The sequence below is a fragment of the Cydia strobilella genome, chromosome 26, assembly GCF_947568885.1.
Source record: "Cydia strobilella chromosome 26, ilCydStro3.1, whole genome shotgun sequence".
Classification (NCBI taxonomy): Eukaryota; Metazoa; Arthropoda; class Insecta; order Lepidoptera; family Tortricidae; genus Cydia; species Cydia strobilella.
In genome coordinates, this window is record NC_086066.1 from 4,811,412 (window position 1) to 4,837,809 (window position 26,398).

At 35.9% G+C, this 26,398-nt stretch overlaps 1 protein-coding gene across 1 annotated transcript; it reads left to right on the plus strand.

The window, feature by feature from the left end:
- The first annotated feature begins 7,217 nt into the window (after positions 1–7,217).
- On the plus strand, positions 7,218–22,239 carry LOC134753246 (uncharacterized). The gene is made up of 2 exons (XM_063689049.1): positions 7,218–7,281; positions 13,082–22,239. The coding sequence occupies exon 2, from the start codon at positions 13,094–13,096 to the stop codon at positions 21,665–21,667; it is 8,574 nt and encodes a 2,857-aa protein (XP_063545119.1). The 5' UTR covers positions 7,218–7,281; positions 13,082–13,093; the 3' UTR covers positions 21,668–22,239.
- Positions 22,240–26,398: the final 4,159 nt, after the last annotated feature.

Sequence of the window (26,398 nt, forward strand, 5' to 3'; positions counted from 1 at the left end):
GTTTTTATAGGACCCCATTAATTAAAATGTAATATGTAAATCTTCTTCGAAGTTTTAACCACAAAAGGTTTTAAAATCTAAATGTAAAGAAAAAAAAGAAAAATCAAGTTAGTTGTTGGGATTTGAACCTGAAACCTCACACTCAATAAGCAAACCATCTACCACTAAGCTGTGTTTTGGCATGTGCTGTCGTAAATAAAATTCAAGCTTTGTCATATTTGACACTAACTTTTACTTAACTCTAAAGGACCTTTTACAATGCAGTATTCATTTATTTTGTATGAAAAAGGAAAAAAATATTTTTATTCGAATTTTACAAAAAGCGATATACCAGGTAGCTTCTATTAATGTATCAAGCAACGTGTCGAACTTAACGGAAATCAAAAAAAACACGGTTATAGTTCCAGTTTATAAAACAAACGAAATACAGCAAAAACAAGTTTTATATGAAAAAAATTCAATTCGCTGTATTTTTTAACTATGGTATCTGAAGCTACATAAACTAATTACAGACATAGATATACCTTATCCTATTGTAAGTACAAAGTTTCAGAGCAATCTAGCTAGTCGGTTATAGGAACAATTTAGCTTTGTCAGCTCATATCCAGGTACGCGTGCACCGCGATATGAGCTGACTAGAAAGTAAATATTCGTGGGACGCCAGTCTCGCCCGACCCGTGCGTATTAACGTGTTTATTTCAATGTAAGAATTTAATATAAAATACGTATTATTCTGCACCACATAGGTCACTCTATACTCTATTATAGAAGTACTAATATACTTCTAAAGTGGTGGCCCGACGTGATTGGACTAAAGTTAGTGAAAGACAATATTATCGTGCTAAGTGTCAAGTTCATACAATCCAGATGCAGACAATGTATAAGAAAATGTACAAAAAGCTGTAGCCAGGGTTCAACCCACAGCGGTTGTAGTGGACGGCAGGGAGCAGGTCCAGCCCCAACCCAAACAACAACCTGTAATTTATTATGTGAAGTGTCCTAAAATAAAATAAATAATGTGGTTATCAAAGTGATCAAGTGTATTTCGGTATGTCAAAACTAACATGTTTTGTTTAAATACTTTAACATTATTGTAATAAATTTAGTTCTTATACCTAATTATCATTTATTCATTTTTTTATTGTCATTGCATTCATTGTGTATTACGTCACGATACTCATGTCACACAGTTACGCGTCGCGCTGTGCCAGCAAAACGCGCGCCTGTGCTTTGTGTGGTAGGGCACAGGACAGCGGATGTCATTCCAGATCTAGAGCAAAGCCCAACTGGGGAGGTACCTCCACCTTACAGAAAACCGCAGCCAAATAACACTAGACCCTACTCATAGTGTTGTGTTCCTGCCGGTGAGTAAGGTTGCCAGAGCTCGAGGGAGAGGAGTGTTAGGGTCGGCAACGCGCATGTAACTCCTCTGGAGTTGCAGGCGTATATAGGCTACGGAGACTGCTTAACATCAGGCGGGCCGTATGCTTGTTTGCCACCGACGTAGTATTAAAAAAAAATATCCGAGTAGCCAATAACATTGTAAGGCTAGGGACATACAGACTGTAATAAATATCCTATCCCAATAGAGATCATTGTAATGTTTAATTTAAAAAAAAATTCCTTAACGAGGGAAGTAATATAGGAACAATCTAACTATGTTAGCTCATATAGGCGGCAGGCAGGAGGCATGGAGGCAGTTTTCGTTATGCTGCGTCTAAGTGCTGGAACAATTTGCCGCCACCAGTAGTTAACTGTAAGTCCCTGGCGGTTTTCAAACTACGTTGCAAGGCTTATTTACTGGACCTCCAAAAGGAAGTAACGTACACTTTTGGTTGAGTGACCTGCTCAATAAAAATTTAAATTTAAATTTAGCACTTTAGTTAGCACTTTTTTATCCACTGTGCATTGCTCGGTTTTGCTATCATGTCCTATATGTAATAGTGTAAATGTTTATGTGGCAGAATAACAGCGTCCGTTGCTGAAAACCTTTGGGGCTGCTGTGCCCCGAAGCCTTTTTGGCACAGACATCAGCTGAGCTACCTTCCCTTTCAATTAGTTTGTAAGCATTATCGTGTACTTTTATTATGTACCTATGTTACAACTTCTTGAATAAACGTCATCTATTATTATTATTATTATAGCGCGCACCGCGATATGAGCTGACTAGCCAAAAAGTATAACTGTAGAAACTATCCGCGGTACGCCAGTCTTGCCCGACCCGTTGTATTATTAACGTGTTTATTTCAATATAAAATACTTATTATTCTGCAACACTTAGGTAACCCTATCCACTCTATTATAGAAGTACTACTTCTAAACGTTTAAAAATGAGGGCGAAACTACGTTTATATGGAGATCCGAGCTTACCGGGGACCCTTAAAAACGAACCAATATTTTCCCGCTGTTATCTTCATATTACGACCATATCCTGGCCACGTACTCGTTGTATAATTCAATGTGCCTACTTAATTAAATATATTGTGTCATTCAAGTAGATAACTACTCATACTACTCAATAAAAAGCCCACAGAAAATTTTATTGCGGGGTCAGGTCAATGTTTAGTTTCTCGTAAACAAGTACCACGAAATTGTTATCATTTATAAACTTAGAATAAATTAAAATTAAAATTAAATTAAATAAATTAAATAATTATTTATTTCAGAAATTCAATTTCCATAATATATTAGTTACTTATTCTATTAACTCTTAACCTATGTTAGTGACAATATCTATGTATGTAATCTATCTATACTTTAACTATTATAAACATGTAGGCTACTCCAGTACTTCCAGAAAGCGCCATCTATCCTATATCTATCTATTAAAAGTGGAAAAATTGCTGCCTTGGGTGAGACTTGAACTCACGGCCTCTGGAGTCCAAGTCTCACCCAAGGCAGTAATTTTTCCACTTTTAAATTTATTCTAAGCTTAATGCATCGATCGCAGACGTTTCTGCTTGTTAAAAATTTATTTATTTATAAACTGTATAACCAAAATGTGTAATATTGCGCAACTTCGATGAAGATGAAGCTTACCTATAAAAATAAATAAAAATAATAAATATTATAGCACATTCTTACACAGATTGACTAAGTCCCACGGTAAGCCTAAGGAGGCTTGTGTTATGGGTACTCAGGCAACGATATATATAATATATAAATACTTAAATACATAGAAAACACCCATGACTCAGGAACAAATATCTGTGCTCATCACACAAATAAATAACTACACTACATTAGATTAGAAACAGGTAGAGTTAGACCAAGCTAAGTTGGCAGCGATTTTGATAGCACAGACTGTGCGCGTACAAGTGTTATTTAAACGTCATAATTTCACAGAAGTTTGACTAAACTAAACATTAGTTTTTTCACCTCAGCAGCTCGAACCGAACAAGCCTACTTTCGTCACTCCCTGGAGTGAGGAAAGTGCGACTTTCCTTTAAAAGTAGCTTTTTAATTAAGTGAAGGCCATGAACTGCCTCTTCATACTTTGATTACATTTTTTTTTGTTTTTTTTTTGTAATTTGCAATACATTTTAACCTTTAATATGTTCTCACTACTGGGGTGAAAAATTATGTGTGCAACACGAGAGCAAAGTTATTTTACATCTCGTGTTTTGAGTCCCTCGCTACGCTCAAGATTCTAACTTAGAATCACTCGCTTCGCTCGTGATACCAACTTTCCTCTCTTGTTGCACAAATAACTATTTTGTGTTTGACGATCTCATTGTAAAACTCTTTCTGATCACCAAAAATTTGGAACCTATATACTGTAGGAAAAATAGTTGATTTTGCTTTGTTTGTAAATTAAACCAATTTAAATTTCATCGAACTTAATATGTAAATTCTTTGGTAATATTATTGATAGGACCGTGAGCCTACTGTCTCATCATCTCGACCCCGCTTCAGCCGAGTCGAAACCCTTATCAGAACTCCCCCTCCCTTTCAGTCGGCAAAGAAAGAAATATAACAATCAGTCGGTTGAACGCCGTGGGCGAGGGAGCACGTGACAAGTAACAATCATGTTCCGCATTTTGACAAGACAAGTGACGATAAATACCCCTAACATTGTTATTATGCGTGGTGTTTCGTGAAAAGAAGTTGGTAATGTAAAAAAATGACGATATACGTTTTTCGCTAGCGAGAAAGTGAATGACGATTTTTTATCGTTGGTAACAAAGTAAGTGACGATATACGATTTTTCCCGCGTTTTTAAAAAACGAGTGACGAACTTTGTGCAATTGATGAAAGTGAATATTCCGAACTTCTGTAATAGATTGAAAAACAAGCAGTGACAAAGTAAGTTATTTTGTTGTTTGCAGTTGTTTGGAGATTTGTAGGTGCTTTATTTTAGCATTATTAAGTATTTTATAAAACATAAAAACTAAAAATAATACGAAAATACTAAAATAAAAATGTGTCATTAGAGAATATTACCTAAACTGCAAAAAGTTTCGTGTGCAACTTTACCCGCGAATATACTGGCCAAAGGGGTTAAATTATTATTAACGGTACTGTAAATTGTAATAATATTATCAACATTTTGTGAGGTCCTCCTAACTATAAACACATGGCCCATGGCTTGGCCAAACACATGGGTAAGCGGCGCCAAACAAACTGCGTCCCGCCGGCATCGCGCCGCGCTTCTGTCGCGCTCCGCGCCAAAAGCGGGGCGCGATGCCGGCGCCGAGCCTAGTATAAAGCGCGCCCTTGTCCCGTGGGGCTGAGTGCGTTGCCGGCTATTTAGACGCCCGCAGAGGCTCTTCGCGACGAGCGCAGTGCGCAGTGTGCGCACACGCCGCGCCGGAAACGCGCCTACCGCGAGGGCCCTGGCTGTGCTCAATGCCATGTCCATCGACGCCCCACATATAGACGTGTTTGCGGACAGTGTTGGTGGATTTGGTCAAAAACTTTTAATTTATTTGAATAATAATTGTGTGTAGTTTTTGCAGGGTTTTAATTTAATTTTAAAACGAATTTTAATGTAATGTATACTGTGACATTTTACTTTAATTTTTATTTTAGTTGTTATGACAGTTGTATTATTTTTGTGATTATTTCTATCTAAATGTATATATTATGAATTGTCCTAGTATATAAGCGACTTGGTTTCTGTTGACTGTAATGCTTATATATTCTGAAATAAATAAATAGATATAAGTTAACTTAGTTGCCCAAACAAATTAACCCTTATAGGTACTTAATTTAATTTTAGGACTGCTCCACGGTGGTTCGGCTTGTATGGAGAAAGTGTCAAAAATCGATTTCTCCAAAAGTTATTTATTTATCGTATGGCATTTACGGTTACTGGATTTAAATTGATACTAATCTAAAGATTGAGGTTTGCACTCTTCAAATACTCGATGGCCCTTTCACTGATACACCAAAAGTGTCCAAAAGTATCACAGATACACTATTTAGATATTTTTAGAATTTATAATTAAAATAATAGTTTCACTCACTATTATTTTTAGTCGCTTTTATTCGTCGTCGTGCCTGAGGCCTGATTCCCGACGAATCTGAAACATGTCGCCAAAAGCGACTAAAAATAATAGTGAGTGAAACCGTACTGATCTAAATATTTTGAAATATGTCTCACGATAGTTTTGTTTCGAACATGTTCATAATTATTTGTTGTTTTAAGATCTAATAAAGAAACAGTATTAAATAGTTTTAATTTGTATAATTTATCATTAAAAAAAATCTGATAACAAAAAAATATGCGAAATACATACAATTTTAAGCGCTATAAAAATACAATAAAAAAATAGTTTTCCGACATATTTTTTAACAATATATTAAAACAAATATAGTTTTCCGTCACGCGTCGTGTCAGTCACCTTAAAAACCGGCCAAATGCGAGTCGGACTCGCGCACTGAGGGTTCCGTAATTTTTAGTATTTGTTGTTATAGCGGCAACAGAAATACATCATTTGTGAACATTTCAACTGTCTTGCTATCACGGTTAATGAGATACAGCCTGGTGACAGACAGACAGACGTACAGACGGACAGCGGAGTCTTAGTAATAGGGTCCCGTTGTTACCCTTTGGGTACGGAACCCTAAAAATCGGCCCCCGGGTCTATCAAAACAAAATCGCTGCAGACTTATCTTGGTCTAATTCTATAATTATACTTACTACTAGAAAATCATCACGCAACTTTTATACCCCCCAAAGTAAATGTAAGACAATGAAATAGCTATATTTGACCCATTGATTTTTTTTATTTGCATTAATTATTTTGATGATTTTGACCCATGTTCTTTCACTGATATGCGTTAAAATTGTTAAATAACAAACGAAACCGTCAACGCCATCTATACGACTGTAGGCCAAAACTAGTAGCGCCCTCTGAACGAGAATCAAATTTTCTTGATTTTCGAGGCACGTTTTTTCCTTAGACTGTATCCATCTATTACGGAGTTATTTATTATCTTTGATTTGACCGAAGGACAAAAGATGCTATTCTCAGAAGAACATTTGGCCCTTATCTTTTATGTTTAACCATAAATTTTCGACTATTGGACGCGTGCGTTTTTAAGAAGGTCAATTTTACGCAGCGAAATCCGCAAAAAAGACGCTCCCATACAAACGAAGTTACGCTCTCATTTCTTTAAAATTACAAGAAACTTGGCATGAACTGAATATTTACTTTTCACCTCAGCAGCTCGAACAAGCCTACTTTCGTCACTCCCTGGAGTGAAAGTCGCACTTTCCTCACTCCAGGGAGTGAAACAATGTAGCTTTTTAATTTAGTGAAGGCCATGAACTTCATACTTTCATTACATTTTTTTTTTATGGTATGGTACGGTACGGTACGGTCCGGTCCGGTCCGGTCTCGTATCGTATCGTATCGTATCTTATAGTATCATACATATTATAATACTTTATTTTTCTGTTTATTCTGTGTAATTCGAAATACATTTTAACCTTTAATATGTTCTCACTACTGAGGTGAAAAATTATGTGTGCAACACGAGAGCAAAGTTATTTTACATCTCGTGTTTTTGAGTCCCTCGCTACGCTCAAGATTCTAACTTAGAATCACTCGCGTGATCTCGTGATTCATTTATAGAATCTTTCTCTTTCTCGGGACTCAAAATAAACACTCGCAAGAAAAACTTTCCTCTCTTGTTGCACAAATAACTATAGCATTGTCAAAAAAATATCTAGGTACGATACACTGTTTGAAATAATTTTAATTTTTTACAGATCTGACTACTGGAAACGAGCGAGATTTTTGCGGCTGAAACACATTCTACTTATTTAAAAAGGTATGTTTTACCTACTTCATTGTTATTTGAAGATTTTTCTAGATTTCTCCAGAATGCCGTCATCAGTACCACCAGTTTGCAACTGACATATTCACTTAAAAAAATTGTCATTGAGTTATGCCAAGCTATATATATACAGCTTAAGTGAATACTATAATAGAAACTGTTAGTTAATAAGTATGTAAATATGTAGCTACACCCACCGGGTAAAATTGTATTAATTCTCACTGTCCTTGTTGTTATTTCAAATTATCTATGTGTGCGTGCATTAACAGTTAATTCTGGTATTCTACTTTGGTGTTTATTAGTGTAAAACTGCTTACCCAAGTGCTTCTAGGGTCTTCTCCGTATAGTAAAGTGGTGGCATTGTTATTTCAGGTTAGTTTTCGCACTTGTTTCGAGGTTTCTCCGGCTTAATTGAATAATTATTGAGCAGCGTATCGTCACAGTATTGTTTCGTTATCCGTCACACACACACACACCTATTATCACACATATTATCAACATGTACACATACAATTTATGGCTATTGAATAAATAAAAAAATAAAAACTTACTCTCTATACATCACGCTCGCTCTAATATGCCATATAATTTATGAAATAAATGCAATTTTTTTTTATAATATTGTATAAATGTTATTAATTTTGTGATATTTAAAATGTGTTGACATGTAACTGTTATTAATAATAAATTTCATTTCATTTCCACATGGAGACTATATAAAGTATACTGTCATAGTAAATTTTGTAACCACAGTAAATTCACTGACATCTATCGACACACTTTAAAACAAAAAATGAAGATTTAAAATACGATAAAATGTTTTAAAATATGGATAAATGATTTTTAGGGTTCTGTACCCAAAGGGTTAAAACCGGGACCCTATTACTAAGACTCCGCTATCCGTCTGTCTGTCACCAGGCTGTATGTCATGAACCGTGATGGCTAGACAGTTGAAATTTTCACTGATGATGTATTTCTGTTGCCGCTATAACAACAAATACTAAAAACAGAATAAAATAAATATTTAAGTGGGGCTCCCATACAACAAACGTGATTTTTTGCCGTTTTTTGCGTAATGTTACGGAACCCTTCGTGAGCGAGTCCGTTCGCACTTGGCCGGTTTTTTTAATTGCATTAATTATTTTTATGATTTTGACCCATGTTCTTTCACTGATATGCGTTACAATTGTTAAATAACAAACAAATCGTCAACGCCATCTATACGAGAGTAGGCCAAAGGTAGTAGCGCCATCTGATCGAGAATCAAACTTTCTTGATTTTTCGAGGCACGTTATTTCCTTAGACTGTATCCATCTATTACGGAGTTATATTTGTCTATTTGTCAAAATAAATAATTAATTTTCATATACATATTTTATAAACTTTAATTCATGGTAATTAAATTTTTTTGAATTAATTATAGTTAATACTACCCAAAAATACAAAAAAAAAAATTTTTGTCCACCTAGCTTGTTCTAGACGAAACACTGTTCGTATCACATTTATTTTCGCAATTTATTAGAAACATTTGAATCTCACGGGAAGCAAGATCGATAAAATTGGTATCTCCAAAAAATCATGCATGTAGCTAATTCCAAAATAAGAATAACCAACTATTGTTATGTGCGCTGCACGTCATCTCAAAAAAATGTCCCTTTTTACTTTTTGCCGCGCAAGGACGCATTTTTTGCGCCGACATCGTTCGGTCCTTCATAAAACTGAAAATTTATGGCAATTCATGGGAAAAAATGTTAAGCACGACAGACTCGCGTGCTCAGACTGCTAAGAGCTAATCTATACATCTATACATATAATAAAGCGGAAGAGGGTCGAAAGCCATCAAGAAAAGAAAAAAAGAGGGTCGAAAGCCTGTACTTGGAAGATATTCGAAAAAAAATTGGCTAGGGATACTTAGAATCGATAACAGAACACGTTCCAACAGTTTTTAGAATTTTTGTCTGTTTGTCTGTTTATATTAGGGTTCCGTACCTCAAAAGGAAAAAACGGAACCCTTATAGGATCACTCGTGCGTCTGTCTGTCTGTCTTTCCGTCTGTCACAGCCTATTTTCTCCGAAACTACTGGACCAATTAAGTTGAAATTTGGTATACATATGTAAGTTTGTGACCCAAAGACGAATATGTAACGTTAACAAATGAATTTTAAACATGGGGGCCACTTTTGGGGGGTAAATGTGAAAATTAAAAAATAATGTTTTTCAAACTATATCATGTTACATATCAAATGAAAGAGCTCATTGTGAGAATCTCAAATATTTTTTTTTATAATTTTAGGATAAACAATTTAGAAGTTATTCAATAAAATAGGCAAAAAATGACTATCCCCCCCTTTATCTCCGAATCTACCAGGTCTAAAATTTTGAAAAAAATACACTAAATAGATCTTTACCTATAGATTGCAGGAAAACATATTAGAAATGTGCAGTCAAGCGTGAGTCGGGCTTAATTTCTTAGTTTTAGATCCGACCCCTACGGGTTTTTTAAAGACATTTCACTCACGTTTCACATAAAAAATACATTGTTTAAATTGTGTTATGTACGGAACCCTTGGAACGCGAGTCCGACTCGCACTTGGCTGGTTTTTTAATTCCTCTTCACGCTTAAACCGCTAAACCAATTTAATTTTGAAAAAGGGCGAAAAAAACTGTTGATTTTGGAGTGTAGTTTTATTTAGCGGTACCTAATTGTAAAATATTTTATCTCGATTACAATCCTCTAGCGTATCCATCTGTCAACTTTACTTCAAGTTCCGCCTCCAGGGGAGAGGGAGAGAAATTAGGGGTTAATAAGCCGCTTACTGACACAGACCGAATTCCACGCGGGCGGAGCCGCGGGCACAGCTAGTGAATTATGATTTAACGACTCGCAGCAAAACAAGTATGAACGAAACTAAAACAAAACATACCTATATCTTCAAACTATTCTCCTTTAATATTGATACACAAACGCCGTTTGTTAAAATTATCAACAATAATCATAATATTTATTAATAATATAAATTCACATTTTATACAGTGTATAAAGATTATATTTAAGTATGAATTTTCGCTACATAATGTAGGTTGTATTTACATCTACCTAAGTTCCTAATTTAAAGAACTCTTTATGGTCGTAGAACGCTTGCTCGATTAACCATTTCTTTAATTTGTTTTTAAATATTGCTACGCTTTTAGCAACTACTATTGAGTCCGGAAGACGATTCTATACTTTTGGGCCCAATATGTGAATGAGCTTGTCCGACTTGGCCAGCTTGTATATATGTCAACATATTTTTGGCTCATCCTGTAACAGGAAACCAAAGACTACACTGAGACTGCTAAGAAGCTATAATAAATTATAATTTTACGACACAACAAACCGCTGCGGGCTTAGCACGGTAGCATTTTTATCGCCTGTCACCATGCTTGTCACGTTCTAACAAGTATGTAAGTGCGAAAGTGACAGGCATAGTGACAGGTGATAAAATTGCAACCATGCTGACACCGCGGTCTGACCCTGATTTGTATCGCTACAGAATTTAGTAACCGGTTGAAATATCACGCATGGTAAAATAATACAGCCTCTGACGTCTAAATATTGTAGTATGGCATAAGATTTGTATCTGCCAAATGCGCCTGGGGGCCTAGCTGGGGGCTTAGCCAATATGACAATCGTTGACGCCAATAAAACTTAAATAGTGTATAGAAATAGTCACGTGACTTTTCGTAACATCTGTCAGAATGGCCATAAATACGTTGACAAAAACCGGCCAAGTGCGAGTCGGACTCGCGTTCCAAGGGTTCCGCACATTACATAATTTAAACAATGTATTTTTTATGGTGATCCCTTGTTTCGCAGACAGAAATTTCATATAATTTTGTTTCACAGAAAATGTTTCGTATAATACTTGGTCCTTGTATATTTAGTTCGAATATTTTTGTTTCAAAGACTATTTACTTGAATGAAACATATGTCACAGAAACACATTTCAATGAATTTTATAATCTCGTTTTTTTATTTAGCAAAGTTATCAAACAGTAGAATTATGTTTGGGGTATTCTTGTTTCCCAGACACAAATTTCACAGAATTTCGTTTCACAAGAAACTGTTTCATATAATATTTGGTCCTTGTATTTTTATTTCGAATATTCTTGTTTCAACGCCTATTTACTACAATGCAACATATTTCATAGAAACGAATTTTAAAATTTTATTATTTTATTCAATAAAATTATCAAACAGTAGGATTATGTTTTAAAGAAAACTGTTTGTCTTTATTTTATTTATTCATCGATATAATCGTTCAGAGAAGTAGGTTAGGTTAGAATTGCGGCCCTTACAGAACCGAAAAGTTACTAAGTAAAGTGGGTTAGGTTAGGTTAGAACTGCGAGCAAAAACAACCGACTTATTTTATTGTACGATACTGATTTACAAACAGAAGTTATATTTTAATTAGTGTCTCGTATATTTTAATAAGAATACATATCTAAATCTATGTAATAATAATCTAAATTGTATAATATGAATATCTAAACATTAGAATTTCTTAGCAACAAAAATCTATACTTAAAAATTTCTACAAAATAAGTATTCTGCGAATGGATTTTTCTATGAAATTATTTAATGCGATTTTGTTTATGAGAAACATAATTCTATAAAACATATGTCTTGGTAAAAAGTTTACATGAACTAAATAATATAAGGATAAAGAATATATGATTAGAAATTCTATGAAATGAATATCGAAACTTTAAATTTTCTTTGCCACAAAAATCTACGATTAAAAGTTCTACAAGGTAAGGATTCTGCGAAGTTATTATTCAATGAACTAATAATATTTGAATCATTTTATATGGAGCGAAATTCTATAAAAAAGCAAAAATAATTCCATAATTAATATAATTCTAATTAATTAGTATAATTCTATGAAACAACGTACAACCATTTTTTATGTGAAACGTGAATGTCTTTAAAAAACCCGTAGGGGTCGGATCAGAAACTATGTAATTGATTCCGACTCACGCTTGACTGCACATTTCTAATAGGTTTTCATGTGATCTATAAGTAAAGACCTATTTTGTGTATTTTTTTCAAAATTTTAGACCCAGTAGTTTCGAAGATAAAGAGGGAGGGAATGGTAATTTTTTGCCTATTTTCTTAAATAACATCTAGAAACTGTTTATCCTAAAATTATATAAAAAAAGTATTTGAGATTCTTACAATGAGCTTGTTATTTGATATGTAACACTATGTTTTTTAATTTTTAATTTTCGCCTGTACCCCCAAATTGTGGCCCCCGTGTTTAAAATTCATTTGTTTACGTTACATGTCCGTCTTTGGGTCACAAACTTTGTATATAAAATTTCAACTTAATTAGTCCAGTGGTTTCGGAAAAAATAGGCTGTGACAGACGGACAGACAGACAGACGCACTAGTGATCCTATAGGGGGTTCCGTTTTTTCCTATTGAGGTACGGAACCCAAAAAACTTACACGTTTTTACAAAATATTATTAAAAATTAAAACTATTAATGTTGTATAACATTGGCTGTTAAAAAATGTTATATAACATCGTGTGATGGGGACATCATGATACTTAGTATTGATAGTGTTTTATTAGCCAATGTGGGAGCACCATAACATTTCAATAAAACAAAACCTATTCCAAAAAGGACTTTTTCTTTAGGAGGGATCAAAGTGGCACTTTTCTGTTCTAGGACATTATATTTTTTCTTTTTTTTAGGCAGGATTAGCTTAGGCAAACACTAGTCAACAACCACTGTTTTCTTTTTCCAGGAAAGAGCCACCATGGTCACGGCGGAAGACGACGAAGACAGCGACAATGAGAGTCTATACATAGACGAGAGTCAAACTGCCAACAAAGGTTCCACAAGCCAGCCTCAGGATGCTGGCAACACCAGCACTAACAACGAACTGACACACCCAGAAGTGCAAATTGACTTCTTACCCCTTATGAGGAATGTGGAGATCTTAAAAAACATTTCATATATTCGAGATGTTTCGAAAAAGGGTATATCAAAACAAACAACCGCTAAAATTGCTTGCAGGGACTTCTCTAAAAAGCCTTTTGGTACCAATGAAATGTTAAATTCTGCTTTGTACCATCATTTGACTACAGACAATACAATGCCTCCTAATAGTCCTAATAAACAACATACGGGTTCCTCAAATGGTTTAACAGGCACTCAAAATTTCAAAAATTTATTAGACGCACCAAGCAAACAACCGACTAACCCTTGTGCACCTTTGCCAACTACGATCGTTGCTAATCGACCAGTGCGTCCCCAAACAGAAACTATCACACAAAATGATCCTAGCACTCAACTTAATCTGAATGTAAATATCCAAAATGATTTTAGAAGTCAACCTAATACGAATGTGTATGTACAAAATGATCCTACAACTCAACCTAATACGAATGTGTATGTACAAAATGATCCTACAACTCAACCTAATACGAATGTTTATGTACAAAATGATCCTAGAACTCACCCTTATACTAACCACTATATTTACGTCCAAAATGGTCATCAAATGGATGGAAACCAGATGCCAAAAGCACAATCCTCACCAAACCTACCAAATAAGACGAGTGTGATCGTCACTCATCCAGGAAATTCTGCAGAAGGAACCATGACCTACGGACAAACAAATGACCAGAGACCAGCCAACAACATGCCAATAACAATCAATGGTTATCCAGTCCAGAATGTTTCAGCTCCAGCGAACCAAGAAGCTCAAATAAGACAAATGTACACTAAAACGAGCACGGAATATTATGGACAAACAACGATGACTTATCAAGGAGGTGGGCCTTACAGAACTTGTGAGCTGACTTGTCCATGCAGGAGAGGGGGAGTGAAGTCACATTCCCCTCTAAACCCTGACAGGGGGGCAATGAGCATGCATACTTTAAATGAACACCAACCAATGAATTCTACTTTCAATCATTATTTCATTAACCGAAGAGCACTGGCTTTGAATCCTGGACATAAATTAATGATTCCTTCATCAAGCCATCAGCACCAATCAATGAATTCAACTTTCAATCCTCATGTCACTAGCCAGGGAGTAACAGCTTTGAATCCTGATCATGAATTATGGAATCCTTCGTTAAGCCCTCAGCTTCAAACAATGAATCCTACTTTCAATTCTCAAGTGACTAGTAGAGGAGCTCTAGCTAACCCTCAACATCAACCAATGAATTATTTAAATTCTCAACCACACCTGTCTTCAATCCATCAACATCGAATGAATTTTTCTATGACTTCCCAAACTTTTACGAATCCTCAGCCTACTACGGGCATGGTAGGAGACCCTATCAACAGGTCTCCTTTAACTCTTCAACATCAAACAATGAATCCTTTGAATCCTCAGCCTCATAATGCCAGGCCACCTCCATGTTCCTCCTATGCTATGGGCAAGCCATGTGTCATAAACCCAGCGTCATCGTACCTTAACGTTCAACCAGCAGTTCCGATGCAAAATTCTCAAACAGGTGCTTGCAAGGAGTATAGGCAGAACTATAACAGAAACGTTGCTATGCCACGAAATCCTGGGTATAATAGTGAGCAGATCAGCAAGGCGGCCTATTTGGCTGCATTGAGGTCACAGGAATATTTACAGAATCCAACTAGGGATATACTGGGCCCATCTGTACCCGTAAACAAGAATCCAAGAGCCCCTGAGAAACGAAGAGCTAAATCCGTAAAAACAACAAAGAACATTAAAGCTACTTTAGCAGCAAGCCAGATCTGCACTGAAACAATGAACAATGGTGCCTCTACCTCTACCCTGCCCTTCTGCACCCCTACTCAATCATATCCTTTACCGAACTGGGCGGCTTTCGGGACTCAAAACGATGCTCCCCGAAAACCAACCGCAAAGACTACAAAAGCAAAAGTATCGAATGTTAAAAAAACTGAAGATAACAATATTGAGATACCACACATTGACTTAGCAACGGATGTTACCCAGAAATCAAATACGAACATGACTCCGAAAATAATGACAGCTCCGTTCAGTATAGATACTCATAAGCAAACAGTTAATGAAAGAATTGACACGACACAAACGAATGTAACAACAACAGCTCATAATATGAATGCAATCAGCCTAATGCAAGATTCTTCTAACGTAGAAGGACAGTCAAAACCTATGATTATGAATGTTAATAACGATGGAACACCAACTTATTTGATGGAAGCCCCTACACAGCAAGATAGATCCAGCAATGATATAAATCAATCGCAAATAAACACAGAGCTACCATGGATAGACATGAAAAGCGATGGGGGGTATGTGCAGAGTGAAACCTTTCTACAACAAGCAAGTGACAACATAGATATTGAGACTGCAATAGCTTTGTTTCATGTGGATACTGACGAAGCTCCTGGTAATGCCAAACAAAATTCTAATGCACTAGCTAAATCAACTAATGCTTATGAACTTGTGTCTACGTCTTCTGTCACAACGGAATCAACATCACATAATATAGAGAGCAATGATATTATAATGAGAACTGACACATCTAATTCTGTAAAAACAACAAAGAACATTAAAGCTACTTTAGCAGCAAGCCAGATCTGTACTGAAACAATGAACAATGGTGCCTCTACCTCTACCCTGCCCTTCTGCACCCCTACTCAATCATATCCTTTACCGAACTGGGCGGCTTTCGGGACTCAAAACGATGCTCCCCGAAAACCAACCGCAAAGACTATAAAATCAAAAGTATCGAATGTTAAAAAAACTGAAGATAACAATATTGAGATACCACACATTGACTTAGCAACGGATGTTACCCAGAAATCAAATACGAACATGACTCCGAAAATAATGCCAGCTCCGTTCAGTATAGATACTCATAAGCAAACAGTTAATGAAAGAATTGACACGACACAAACGAATGTAACAACAACAGCTCATAATATGAATGCAATCAGCCTAATGCAAGATTCTTCTAACGTAGAAGGACAGTCAAAACCTATGATCATGAATGTTAATAACGATGGAACACCAACTTATTTGATGGAAGCCCCTACACAGCACGATAGATCCAGCAATGATATAAATCAATCGCAAATAAACACAGAGCTACCATGGATAGACATGAAAAGCGATGGGGGGTATGTGCAGAGTGAAACCTTTCTACAACAAGCAAGTGACAACATAGATATTGAGACTGCAATAGCTTTGTTACATGCGGATACTGACGAAGCTCCTGGTAATGCCACACAAAATTCTAATGCACTAGCTAAATCAACTAATGCTTATGAACTTGTGTCTACGTCTTCTGTCACAACGGAATCAACATCACATAATATAGAGAGCAATGATATTATAATGAGAACTGACACATCTAATTCTGTAAAAACAACAAAGAACATTAAAGCTACTTTAGCAGCAAGCCAGATCTGTACTGAAACAATGAACAATGGTGCCTCTACCTCTACCCTGCCCTTCTGCACCCCTACTCAATCATATCCTTTACCGAACTGGGCGGCTTTCGGGACTCAAAACGATGCTCCCCGAAAACCAACCGCAAAGACTACAAAAGCAAAAGTATCGAATGTTAAAAAAACTGAAGATAACAATATTGAGATACCACACATTGACTTAGCAACGGATGTTACCCAGAAATCATATACGAACATGACTCCGAAAATAATGCCAGCTCCGTTCAGTATAGATACTCATAAGCAAACAGTTAATGAAAGAATTGACACGACACAAACGAATGTAACAACAACAGCTCATAATATGAATGCAATCAGCATAATGCAAGATTCTTCTAACGTAGAAGGACAGTCAAAACCTATGATTATGAATGTTAATAACGATGGAACACCAACTTATTTGATGGAAGCCCCTACACAGCACGATAGATCCAGCAATGATATAAATCAATCGCAAATAAACACAGAGCTACCATGGATAGACATGAAAAGCCATGGGGGGTATGTGCAGAGTGAAACCTTTCTACAACAAGCAAGTGACAACATAGATATTGAGACTGCAATAGCTTTGTTACATGCGGATACTGACGAAGCTCCTGGTAATGCCACACAAAATTCTAATGCACTAGCTAAATCAACTAATGCTTATGAACTTGTGTCTACGTCTTCTGTCACAACGGAATCAACATCACATAATATAGAGAGCAATGATATTATAATGAGAACTGACACATCTAATTCTGTAAAAACAACAAAGAACATTAAAGCTACTTTAGCAGCAAGCCAGATCTGTACTGAAACAATGAACAATGGTGCCTCTACCTCTACCCTGCCCTTCTGCACCCCTACTCAATCATATCCTTTACCGAACTGGGCGGCTTTCGGGACTCAAAACGATGCTCCCCGAAAACCAACCGCAAAGACTATAAAAGCAAAAGTATCGAATGTTAAAAAAACTGAAGATAACAATATTGAGATACCACACATTGACTTAGCAACGGATGTTACCCAGAAATCAAATACGAACATGACTCCGAAAATAATGCCAGCTCCGTTCAGTATAGATACTCATAAGCAAACAGTTAATGAAAGAATTGACACGACACAAACGAATGTAACAACAACAGCTCATAATATGAATGCAATCAGCCTAATGCAAGATTCTTCTAACGTAGAAGGAAAGTCAAAACCTATGCTCATGAATGTTTATAACGATGGAACACCAACTTATTTGATGGAAGCCCCTACACAGCACGATAGATCCAGCAATGATATAAATCAATCGCAAATAAACACAGAGCTACCATGGATAGACATGAAAAGCGATGGGGGGTATGTGCAGAGTGAAACCTTTCTACAACAAGCAAGTGACAACATAGATATTGAGACTGCAATAGCTTTGTTACATGCGGATACTGACGAAGCTCCTGGTAATGCCACACAAAATTCTAATGCACTAGCTAAATCAACTAATGCTTATGAACTTGTGTCTACGTCTTCTGTCACAACGGAATCAACATCACATAATATAGAGAGCAATGATATTATAATGAGAACTGACACATCTAATTCTGAAGTACATAATAACCAAGAAGTCAATATCAAGCAAATAATAGAAAACACAGTAACAGTTTCACGTGTGAAGAAAATTATCACTAATCCGAACATTTCGTTGCCCAAAACAGAAACCCTTTTAGACATATTAAACAAGGTGCACAGCACAAAGGAAGCTAATACAGGGGAAAATATGGAACCAACAAGAACAGAAGATGAAAACAAAATTAAAACCACAGATGCAGCTGTAGACGATGGCTCCACAAAAGGGATTGAGGAGGATGATCACCAAACGAAGGATGTGCCTGATAGTAAAGACGATGACATATTAGAAACTGCACGACAAAATTTAGCACGGTGGTCTGCGATAGAGCATGATAACAAAAATAAACGTGCTGACTATAATACTAATACAGACACTGATGTCAATGTAAATGTTAAAATATCATCATCTGATAGCTCTTCCGTTCAACAGGAAAAATTTAATATGAATTGTTCTATCGACAAAACGACACAACTTAAAAGTGCTGATAGTAGCGAATACAATATTTTGCCTAAACTAGAAACAAAAATAGAAAACCAACTAGATATAAATTACGCTGGTGAGTCACAAGAATTTAAAAATATAAAGAATGAGGAACCAGAGTCGGCCAAAGAAGAGTTGATAATTTTCAAATTTCAGATAAAAATCTTTGGACTGCTAAGCGAAAACAATCAGGAAGTATATGCCCAAAAGCTACATAATGCCATTCATGACCTAATAACTTTAAGTGACTATAAGGATGCAACGGCCGATTTGAAGTATGAGTTTCATGAATGCCATAATGTTACTATTTTTTCACCCCGTCAATTTTATCAAAATGGAATAAATTATGTTAAAAGCCTTATTAATAGTGTATATAATTGTCAATTTTGTCCTACATTCAGAAGAAAATACATTGAATTTTTAATAAAACACATCAAGCTAAGAACATCAGGCGCAAATCTAAACACTTTTAGTAAACAAATCGGGGAAAATACGGAAATTAATGCTCAGAAACTTGACACAACAACAGATTTAATTATCGAGCGCCAAACTAATTCTAAACCTGCACTCCTCAATTATGAAAGCGATAGCACTAACAAAAGTAAGAAGGTCTGTATTGTTAAAGAACAACGGGGTCTAATAACAGCTGACGCGCCATCAAGTTCTAAGCAGGTCGAAATAAAGGACCAAAAGAAGCATAATAATAAAAATACACCAGACAGCCAAAACCAAACTAACTTTGTGGTGAAATTGCCACTACATATGTTAAAAAAATCAACTGTGGAGGCGCTTATACAATGTAAAAGTTCGAAGTCTAACGATAACAAGTCAGACGGAGTAACTGCCACAGTTCATGGCAACAGAAATATAAGTACTTCTCTAGCCAACAACAACAACAACAAAAAACACTTATCAAAGAGAAAAACTATTAATGCTGAAAACGCGCCCAGTTCGAACCCTGACCCACGAAATATAAATTCAAATCCTTCATCAAATAATAATGACTCGAAAATAGAAAGTCACTCTGAAAAGGAGAAAAGCATTAATGAAACAAACCCAGTACTACAAAAAATAAATGCAATTTTTGTGTCAAAAAACATGGCCGATAGTGACAAAAACCATACAAGACAACCCAAAAAGCGGAAAAGCCTTAGTGCTGAAACTGCACCCACAACAATCCCAGGTACAAACACTGCATCCGATAACATCGACGATCAAAACAAAATCCAAGACCAGCACTCGAAGAGAAAGAAAAGTACGTGCAATATAACTGCAACAATTACAAGCCGAGGTGCGCAAAATTCTAAGACTTCATCGGTTAACAATGATGATAATGATAGGAACCATGAGAGGTCCTCAAAAAAACGAAAAAGTCCAAGTGGTGAAATTGCACCCAGTAAAAACACTAATGTATCGAAAAACAACGACAAGGACCACGAAGGACACTCAAAGAGAAGAAAAAGTATCAGCGCTGAATCTGAAACCAGAGCAAACCAAAATGACTGCCACAACAACTACAAGAACAAAGAAAAGGATCGTGAAACTACGAAAAATATCTGTGGCCAGTTAACTACCCCAGAAGACATAGACACTGCAACCAAAAACAACGAAGAACATGAAACAAGGCAACCTAATGCAAGCAAAAATATTAGTGATGAAACTGCCACCAGTAAAAATGATGAGTCGCAGAAGAGAAAAACTATTACAACGTCTAATAACGACAGTAGCAATAGCAGCAAAGAACCATGCAACCCACAAATAAACCACGCAAATAATAAAAAGGACAATAACGAAGTAAGGAAAAGCATTGATTCTGAAACTACTACTAACAAAAATACAGAACGACTCAATGTTCAAGATAATGCGTCTAATAAGAACAATAATAACGATAAAAACATAGCTAGGACTAGTGAAGCAACGAAAAGCACCAAGAAACAGACTACGACAGGGAGAAACACTACAAGTACAGAGACTACAACCAATAATAATACTGAAAAGCAACAATCTATAACACTAAAAATCTTTAGAGATCATGTATCAAAAAACAACGACAAGGACCACGAAGGACACTCAAAGAGAAGAAAAAGTATCAACGCTGAATCTGAAACCAGAGCAAACCAAAATGACTGCCACAACAACTACAAGAACAAAGAAAGGGATCGTGAAACTACGAAAAATATCTGTGGCCAGTTAATTACCCCAGAAGACATAGACACTGCAACCAAAAACAACGAAGAACATGAAACAAGGCAACTTAATGCAAGCAAAAATATTAGTGATGAAACTGCCACCAGTAAAAATGATGAGTCGCAGAAGAGAAAAACTATTACAACGTCTAATAACGACAGTAGCAATAGCAGCAAAGAACCATGCAGAAAAATCTTTAGAGATCATGTAGAGAGTATAACAAGGAAAAACAATGATGGTGAAAAACGGCATAATAGTATTAATACAGATGATGAAAAAGCGTTTCACAAAAGTGCCAAAAAATTAAACGCTAAAGAAAAAGATGAGTTACCCGAAGTGAAAATTCCGGGTAAAAAGGAGCATAAAGGTAAAAATGAGAAAAAAGTTAAAAATACTACCTATATAGCAAAAATAACTGACAAATACATTTGCAGTCATTGTTATGTCAGATATAGTTCTTTTCCAGCTTTTGAAAAACATTCAGCTGACAATCACAAAATAGTGAAAATTGAACCGAAAGACTATACTAAAATGATAACATGTCCATTTTGTCCTGAGGACATGATAGAAAAAGTTTTCAATAAGCATGTAAAAGATCGTCATCCGGACAAGCATTCACAAACAATTAATAAGTAGGTGCACTAGTGCGGTAAATTAGCATCATAATATGTACTGTATCTGTATCGATAATTAGCACATTACATAACTATGTCGAAAACTTAAAGGGCCATTTGTACTGTAAAACGTTGCACGATACTCCCTTCGGTCGTGTTTTAATTTATCGCCACTCGTTTCGGATTTCCTATTTTTCGCACTTGTATCGTAATGTTAGTATCGCAAGCACATTACGTAACTACGTCGAAAATGTAAAGGGCCATATGTACTGCAAAACGTTGTACGATACCCGTGCGAATAGGTAATTCGCAACTCGTGTCGATTTAAAACACTCCCTTCGGTCGTGTTTTAATTTATCGCCACTCGTTTCGAATTTCCTCTTTTCCGCACTAATCGTAACGTAAATAACTATTGTTATTTTTAGGTTAATTTTAACGTAATTATGGCAGGTATAATCGAGTTATAATATAAACTCCTTGAGTTTTTAACTGGTTCTTCTCACTATAGTCTATTTCATAAAGATCTTCAATTATTAACAAAAAAGTTACGTGACTACGAGTAAGTCATTCGGCCAATACAATAAGGTAAATTTAGTATCTATGGAATTATATCATTGGTCGGACGACTGGACTCGGATTCCATTGATTTTTATTTTAGGTCAATGTGGACAAGACCGTCTATCGGGTAAGACCGTCGTATGTATATACGTACTTCGCTTGTTAGAAGCGACCAAAGAGCTTGTAGACGGTCTTACCCGATAGACGGTCTTGTATATGGGGCATTTTCTATGAAAAGGGACCTTATTGTCGATGGCGCTTACGCCGCACAGCGTCGCGCGGCATTGTATTTATATCGGAGCATCGTTAATAATGGCGTAAGCGCCATCGACAATAAGGTCCTTTTTTATAGAAAATACCATATATACGAGAGTTCTTGCCCTATGACAATTTTCCAACCAAAATGTTTTATGCCGGTCTTCACCACATTGAGTTTTTTTTTATAAAATTTTGAAATAGACTATGGAAATATATTAAGTAGTAGTTTTTAAAAAGTTAATACATTTATCCAGTCGCTGGACGCTTTCTGTTGAGAGGGACAGACAAAGGTATATGTTATTTCTCTGTCGCTCTTAGCAGCACGGCAGAAGAAAGTATCCGGAAACCGGATAGATGATGTAATCTTAAATCTCTTGAATGTATTAAAAAACGAAACGTTTAGTTTTAATGTAACAACTTTTTTTGGTGATCGAAGAGCTAGCAGCTTCCTCACATAACGTTTTAGTATCGCAATACAGCGTGGAAATGCTGTCAGCATCCTCGGCACCATACTAAGGGGTTCAATTTTTATTTATCTTTCATTTAGTATTAGTTTTTAGTTTTATAGATAAGTTAGTTCATCGTCATTTAACACTTTCGGTGCCGGGCGCCCCGTTTCCAGTACAAAATGAACACGCATATACGTGTTAAGTTGATTTATGTAATTTTTCTATCAGTCTAAAGAGCGTACTCCCATCTTAAAGGCCGGCAACGCACTTTCAACCCCTCTGGTGTTGCGGGTGTCCATGGGCGGCGGTAATCGCTTACCATCAGGTGATCCGTCTGCTCTTTTGCCTCCTATTTCATATAAAAAAAAAAAAATTAGGTAATTAAGGACCAAGGTTATGTTACCTACTTATTAAAAATGTCATTGAGTTTCTTGTCACGTTCTTCTGATTGTAAATGTAGGTTAGTTATTTTTCTGTTCTCCGGCCGGTAAGCATCAACTTTCGGCCCGCTAAACGAAGTTGCCGGTCTACGGCTCCATCGAACAGAAAAATAGTATACACAACTCCGTCTGTAAATAAGAAAGCCTCAGATCACCTGTGATCTCAGACATTTTTTACTTTACTGCCATAGGTAACACAAGTTATATTATGTATATTAATATAACTTGTTCCATAGAGAAATAAGTAATCTAGAGTATACGGCTAAATTCGTCTGCGAGAAAATCCGCACACGAGCGCTTTTCTCAAACAATAGTAGTTTCAGCAGTCGAAAGCAGATGTGCTCTATTTTCTATGGTTGAAAAAACGCTCGTATACGGAATTTCCTGCAGACGGATTTGTCCGCATTTACCTTAGGTTAGTTTAGGTTAAGATTAGTCAAAGGTGAGTTTGTTCCGACGTTTCTTCTCACCAGCTATAATGTTGGAAGCGCTAGTAAAGACAGACATGTAAACAAACACACAGTTTCAGGGAACTGTACTATACAGGGTTTGTATTACATTTACCTTTACGTCAGACACTTTCTGGTAAGAGAAAGGTATATGAGGCATTTTCTATGAAAAGAGACCTTATTGTCGATGGCGCTTACGCCGCACAGCGTCGCGCGGCATTGTATTTATATCGGAGCATCGTTAATAATGGCGTAAGCGCCATCGACATTTAGGTCCCTTTTTATAGAAAATACCACATATGTTATGTCCTTGTCGCGCTTAGCGAGAGTATAGCGCTTATAACATCTATACGGTCGCCGGGCACTTTTTGCAAGAAGTCCGGTCAACCTCCCTGCAATAAGTAAGGAGACCATGTAGATGTAATAAGCGCTTATAGTAGCTTATAGTAGAAAAAAAAAGTGCCCGACGAAAATATATATGTAATAAACCCTTATTTTATATCCAATATACTTAAATGACAGTTCGATTGGTCAATCCATGGAGACTGTATAAAGGAGCCAAATCTCTATGTATGAAAAGTGTCCATCAAAAAACAGTAATTAGGCGGCGCCACCATACACCGAAATACTACCAAAAACAACCTACGTAATTTGGTCGGGTTATTTGTTGCCTTATATGGTTCATGTTATACTCATGTCCTAGAGCCTAACTAGCGCCACCGGAGAGATTAGGAACTATTATTTAAAGCTTAACGCGGTCACTTTTACAACAATTCTGCCATAAGAGATTGCGATCCTTTCTATACCATCCATAGGTCAATCTGCTATCCAATCTTGCTTTTGTACTAAAATGCCAGATTTAGACAGCACGAAATGTCATTTTTTTTATCTAGGATAGGTATTACAAGGTTTAACCTCGTCAGTCCCACCATACAAAGTTTTCCTATTTTTAATTTGAACCTTGTTGTGTAGAAGACTAGGGTGACTTTCGTTTGTTTTAGAAATTAATGAAACAAAAGAAATGCTACTTAATTCAGTTAGTGTAAGGTTCAAATTAGATTGAAACAGAGTGTACATTGTAATGCACAGTGGGCCTTACGAGGTTAATATGTTCAATAAAGAAATAATACAATACCTAATGTAAACCATCCTGGTTTACATTAGGTATTGTATTATATTGTAGGCTTGAACTGTTCTAATAAAATATGAATAAAATTTATTTGTTTATTTATTTCAATAGGGAATATTACGCGAAACTCTGCGCAGGGGGCGCCACTACAGGGATAGAGCGGTACTGTCATAGTAAATTTTGTAACCACAGTAAATTCACCGCCATGTATCGAAACACTTTAAAACTAAAAATGAACATTTATAAAAATACGATGAAATGTATTTAAATATGGATAAATGATTTTTTTTATTTGCATCAATTATTTTTATATGATTTTGACCCATGTTATTTTAGTGATATGCGTTAAAATTGTTAAATAACAAACGAATCCATCAACGCCCTCTATACGAGAGTAGGCCAAAGGTAGTGGCGCCATCTGATCGAGAATCAAATTTTCATGATTTTCGAGGCACGTTTTTTCCTTAGACTGTATCTACCTATTACGGAGTTATAGTTATATATCTTTGGTCCCGGGAAGGGCATATGATAGTTTTTATCAATCGTCATCAATATGTACCGATGTACGCGGACGAAATCGCGGGCAGAATATATTTTCTGATAAATTCAGCGCGTGTGTAGTGCACACACTGACAGACTGAAATATCAAAAACTCAAAAGGGAAGACTGGGTCCTGTATGTACCCCTAAATAATAAAGTTACATATAATTTACAATATAAGTATTTTTTTTATTAAAAGCGGGTTTTAAATAATAAAAAATCTTTACTGTACAAAAAATATTGTCCTTTATTTAATCATAAACTTAATTATTGTTCTTATATCTTAGCTTGTAAAAATGATTGCTATAATTATTAAATCATAACATATTTTATTAAAACAATTAAGGCCAAAATATACCTGATATTGGCCCGGCCGTCAGGTAAAGGTCTTACTAATATTGGGCCAATGAAGGTCAATTTAAGTGAAGCATTTATATGTTAGAGCATAGAGAAATATAAATAAAGAAAGAGTGGTAACACTGATAAATTCATACATCAGATTTTTATCGCGTTATTTCGTAGTCGACATCTAACGTCAAGTAGTGGAACTATCAGTACCGCTACTTGCCACCAGATATCACAAATGTCACTGACGAAAAATGTACTACCTTAGTAACTTATACTAGAGCGGTACTGTCATAGTAAATTTTGTAACCCCAGTAAATTCACTGCAATCTGTCGACACACTTTAAAACTAAAAATAAATATTTATAAAAATACGATATAATGTATTTAAATATGGATAAATGATTTTTTTTATTTGCATTAATTATTTTTACGATTTTGACCCATGTTCTTTAACTGATATGCGTTAAAATTGTTAAATAACAAACGAAACCGTCAACGCCATCTATACGACAGTAGGCCAAAGCTAGTAGCGCCCTCTGAACGAGAATCAAATTTTCTTGATTTTCGAGGCACGTTTTTTCC

Excerpts from the sequence above, each read along its gene's own strand:
- LOC134753246 (XM_063689049.1), top strand. The coding sequence starts at position 13,094 with ATGGTCACGGCGGAAGACGACGAAGACAGCGACAATGAGAGTCTATAC.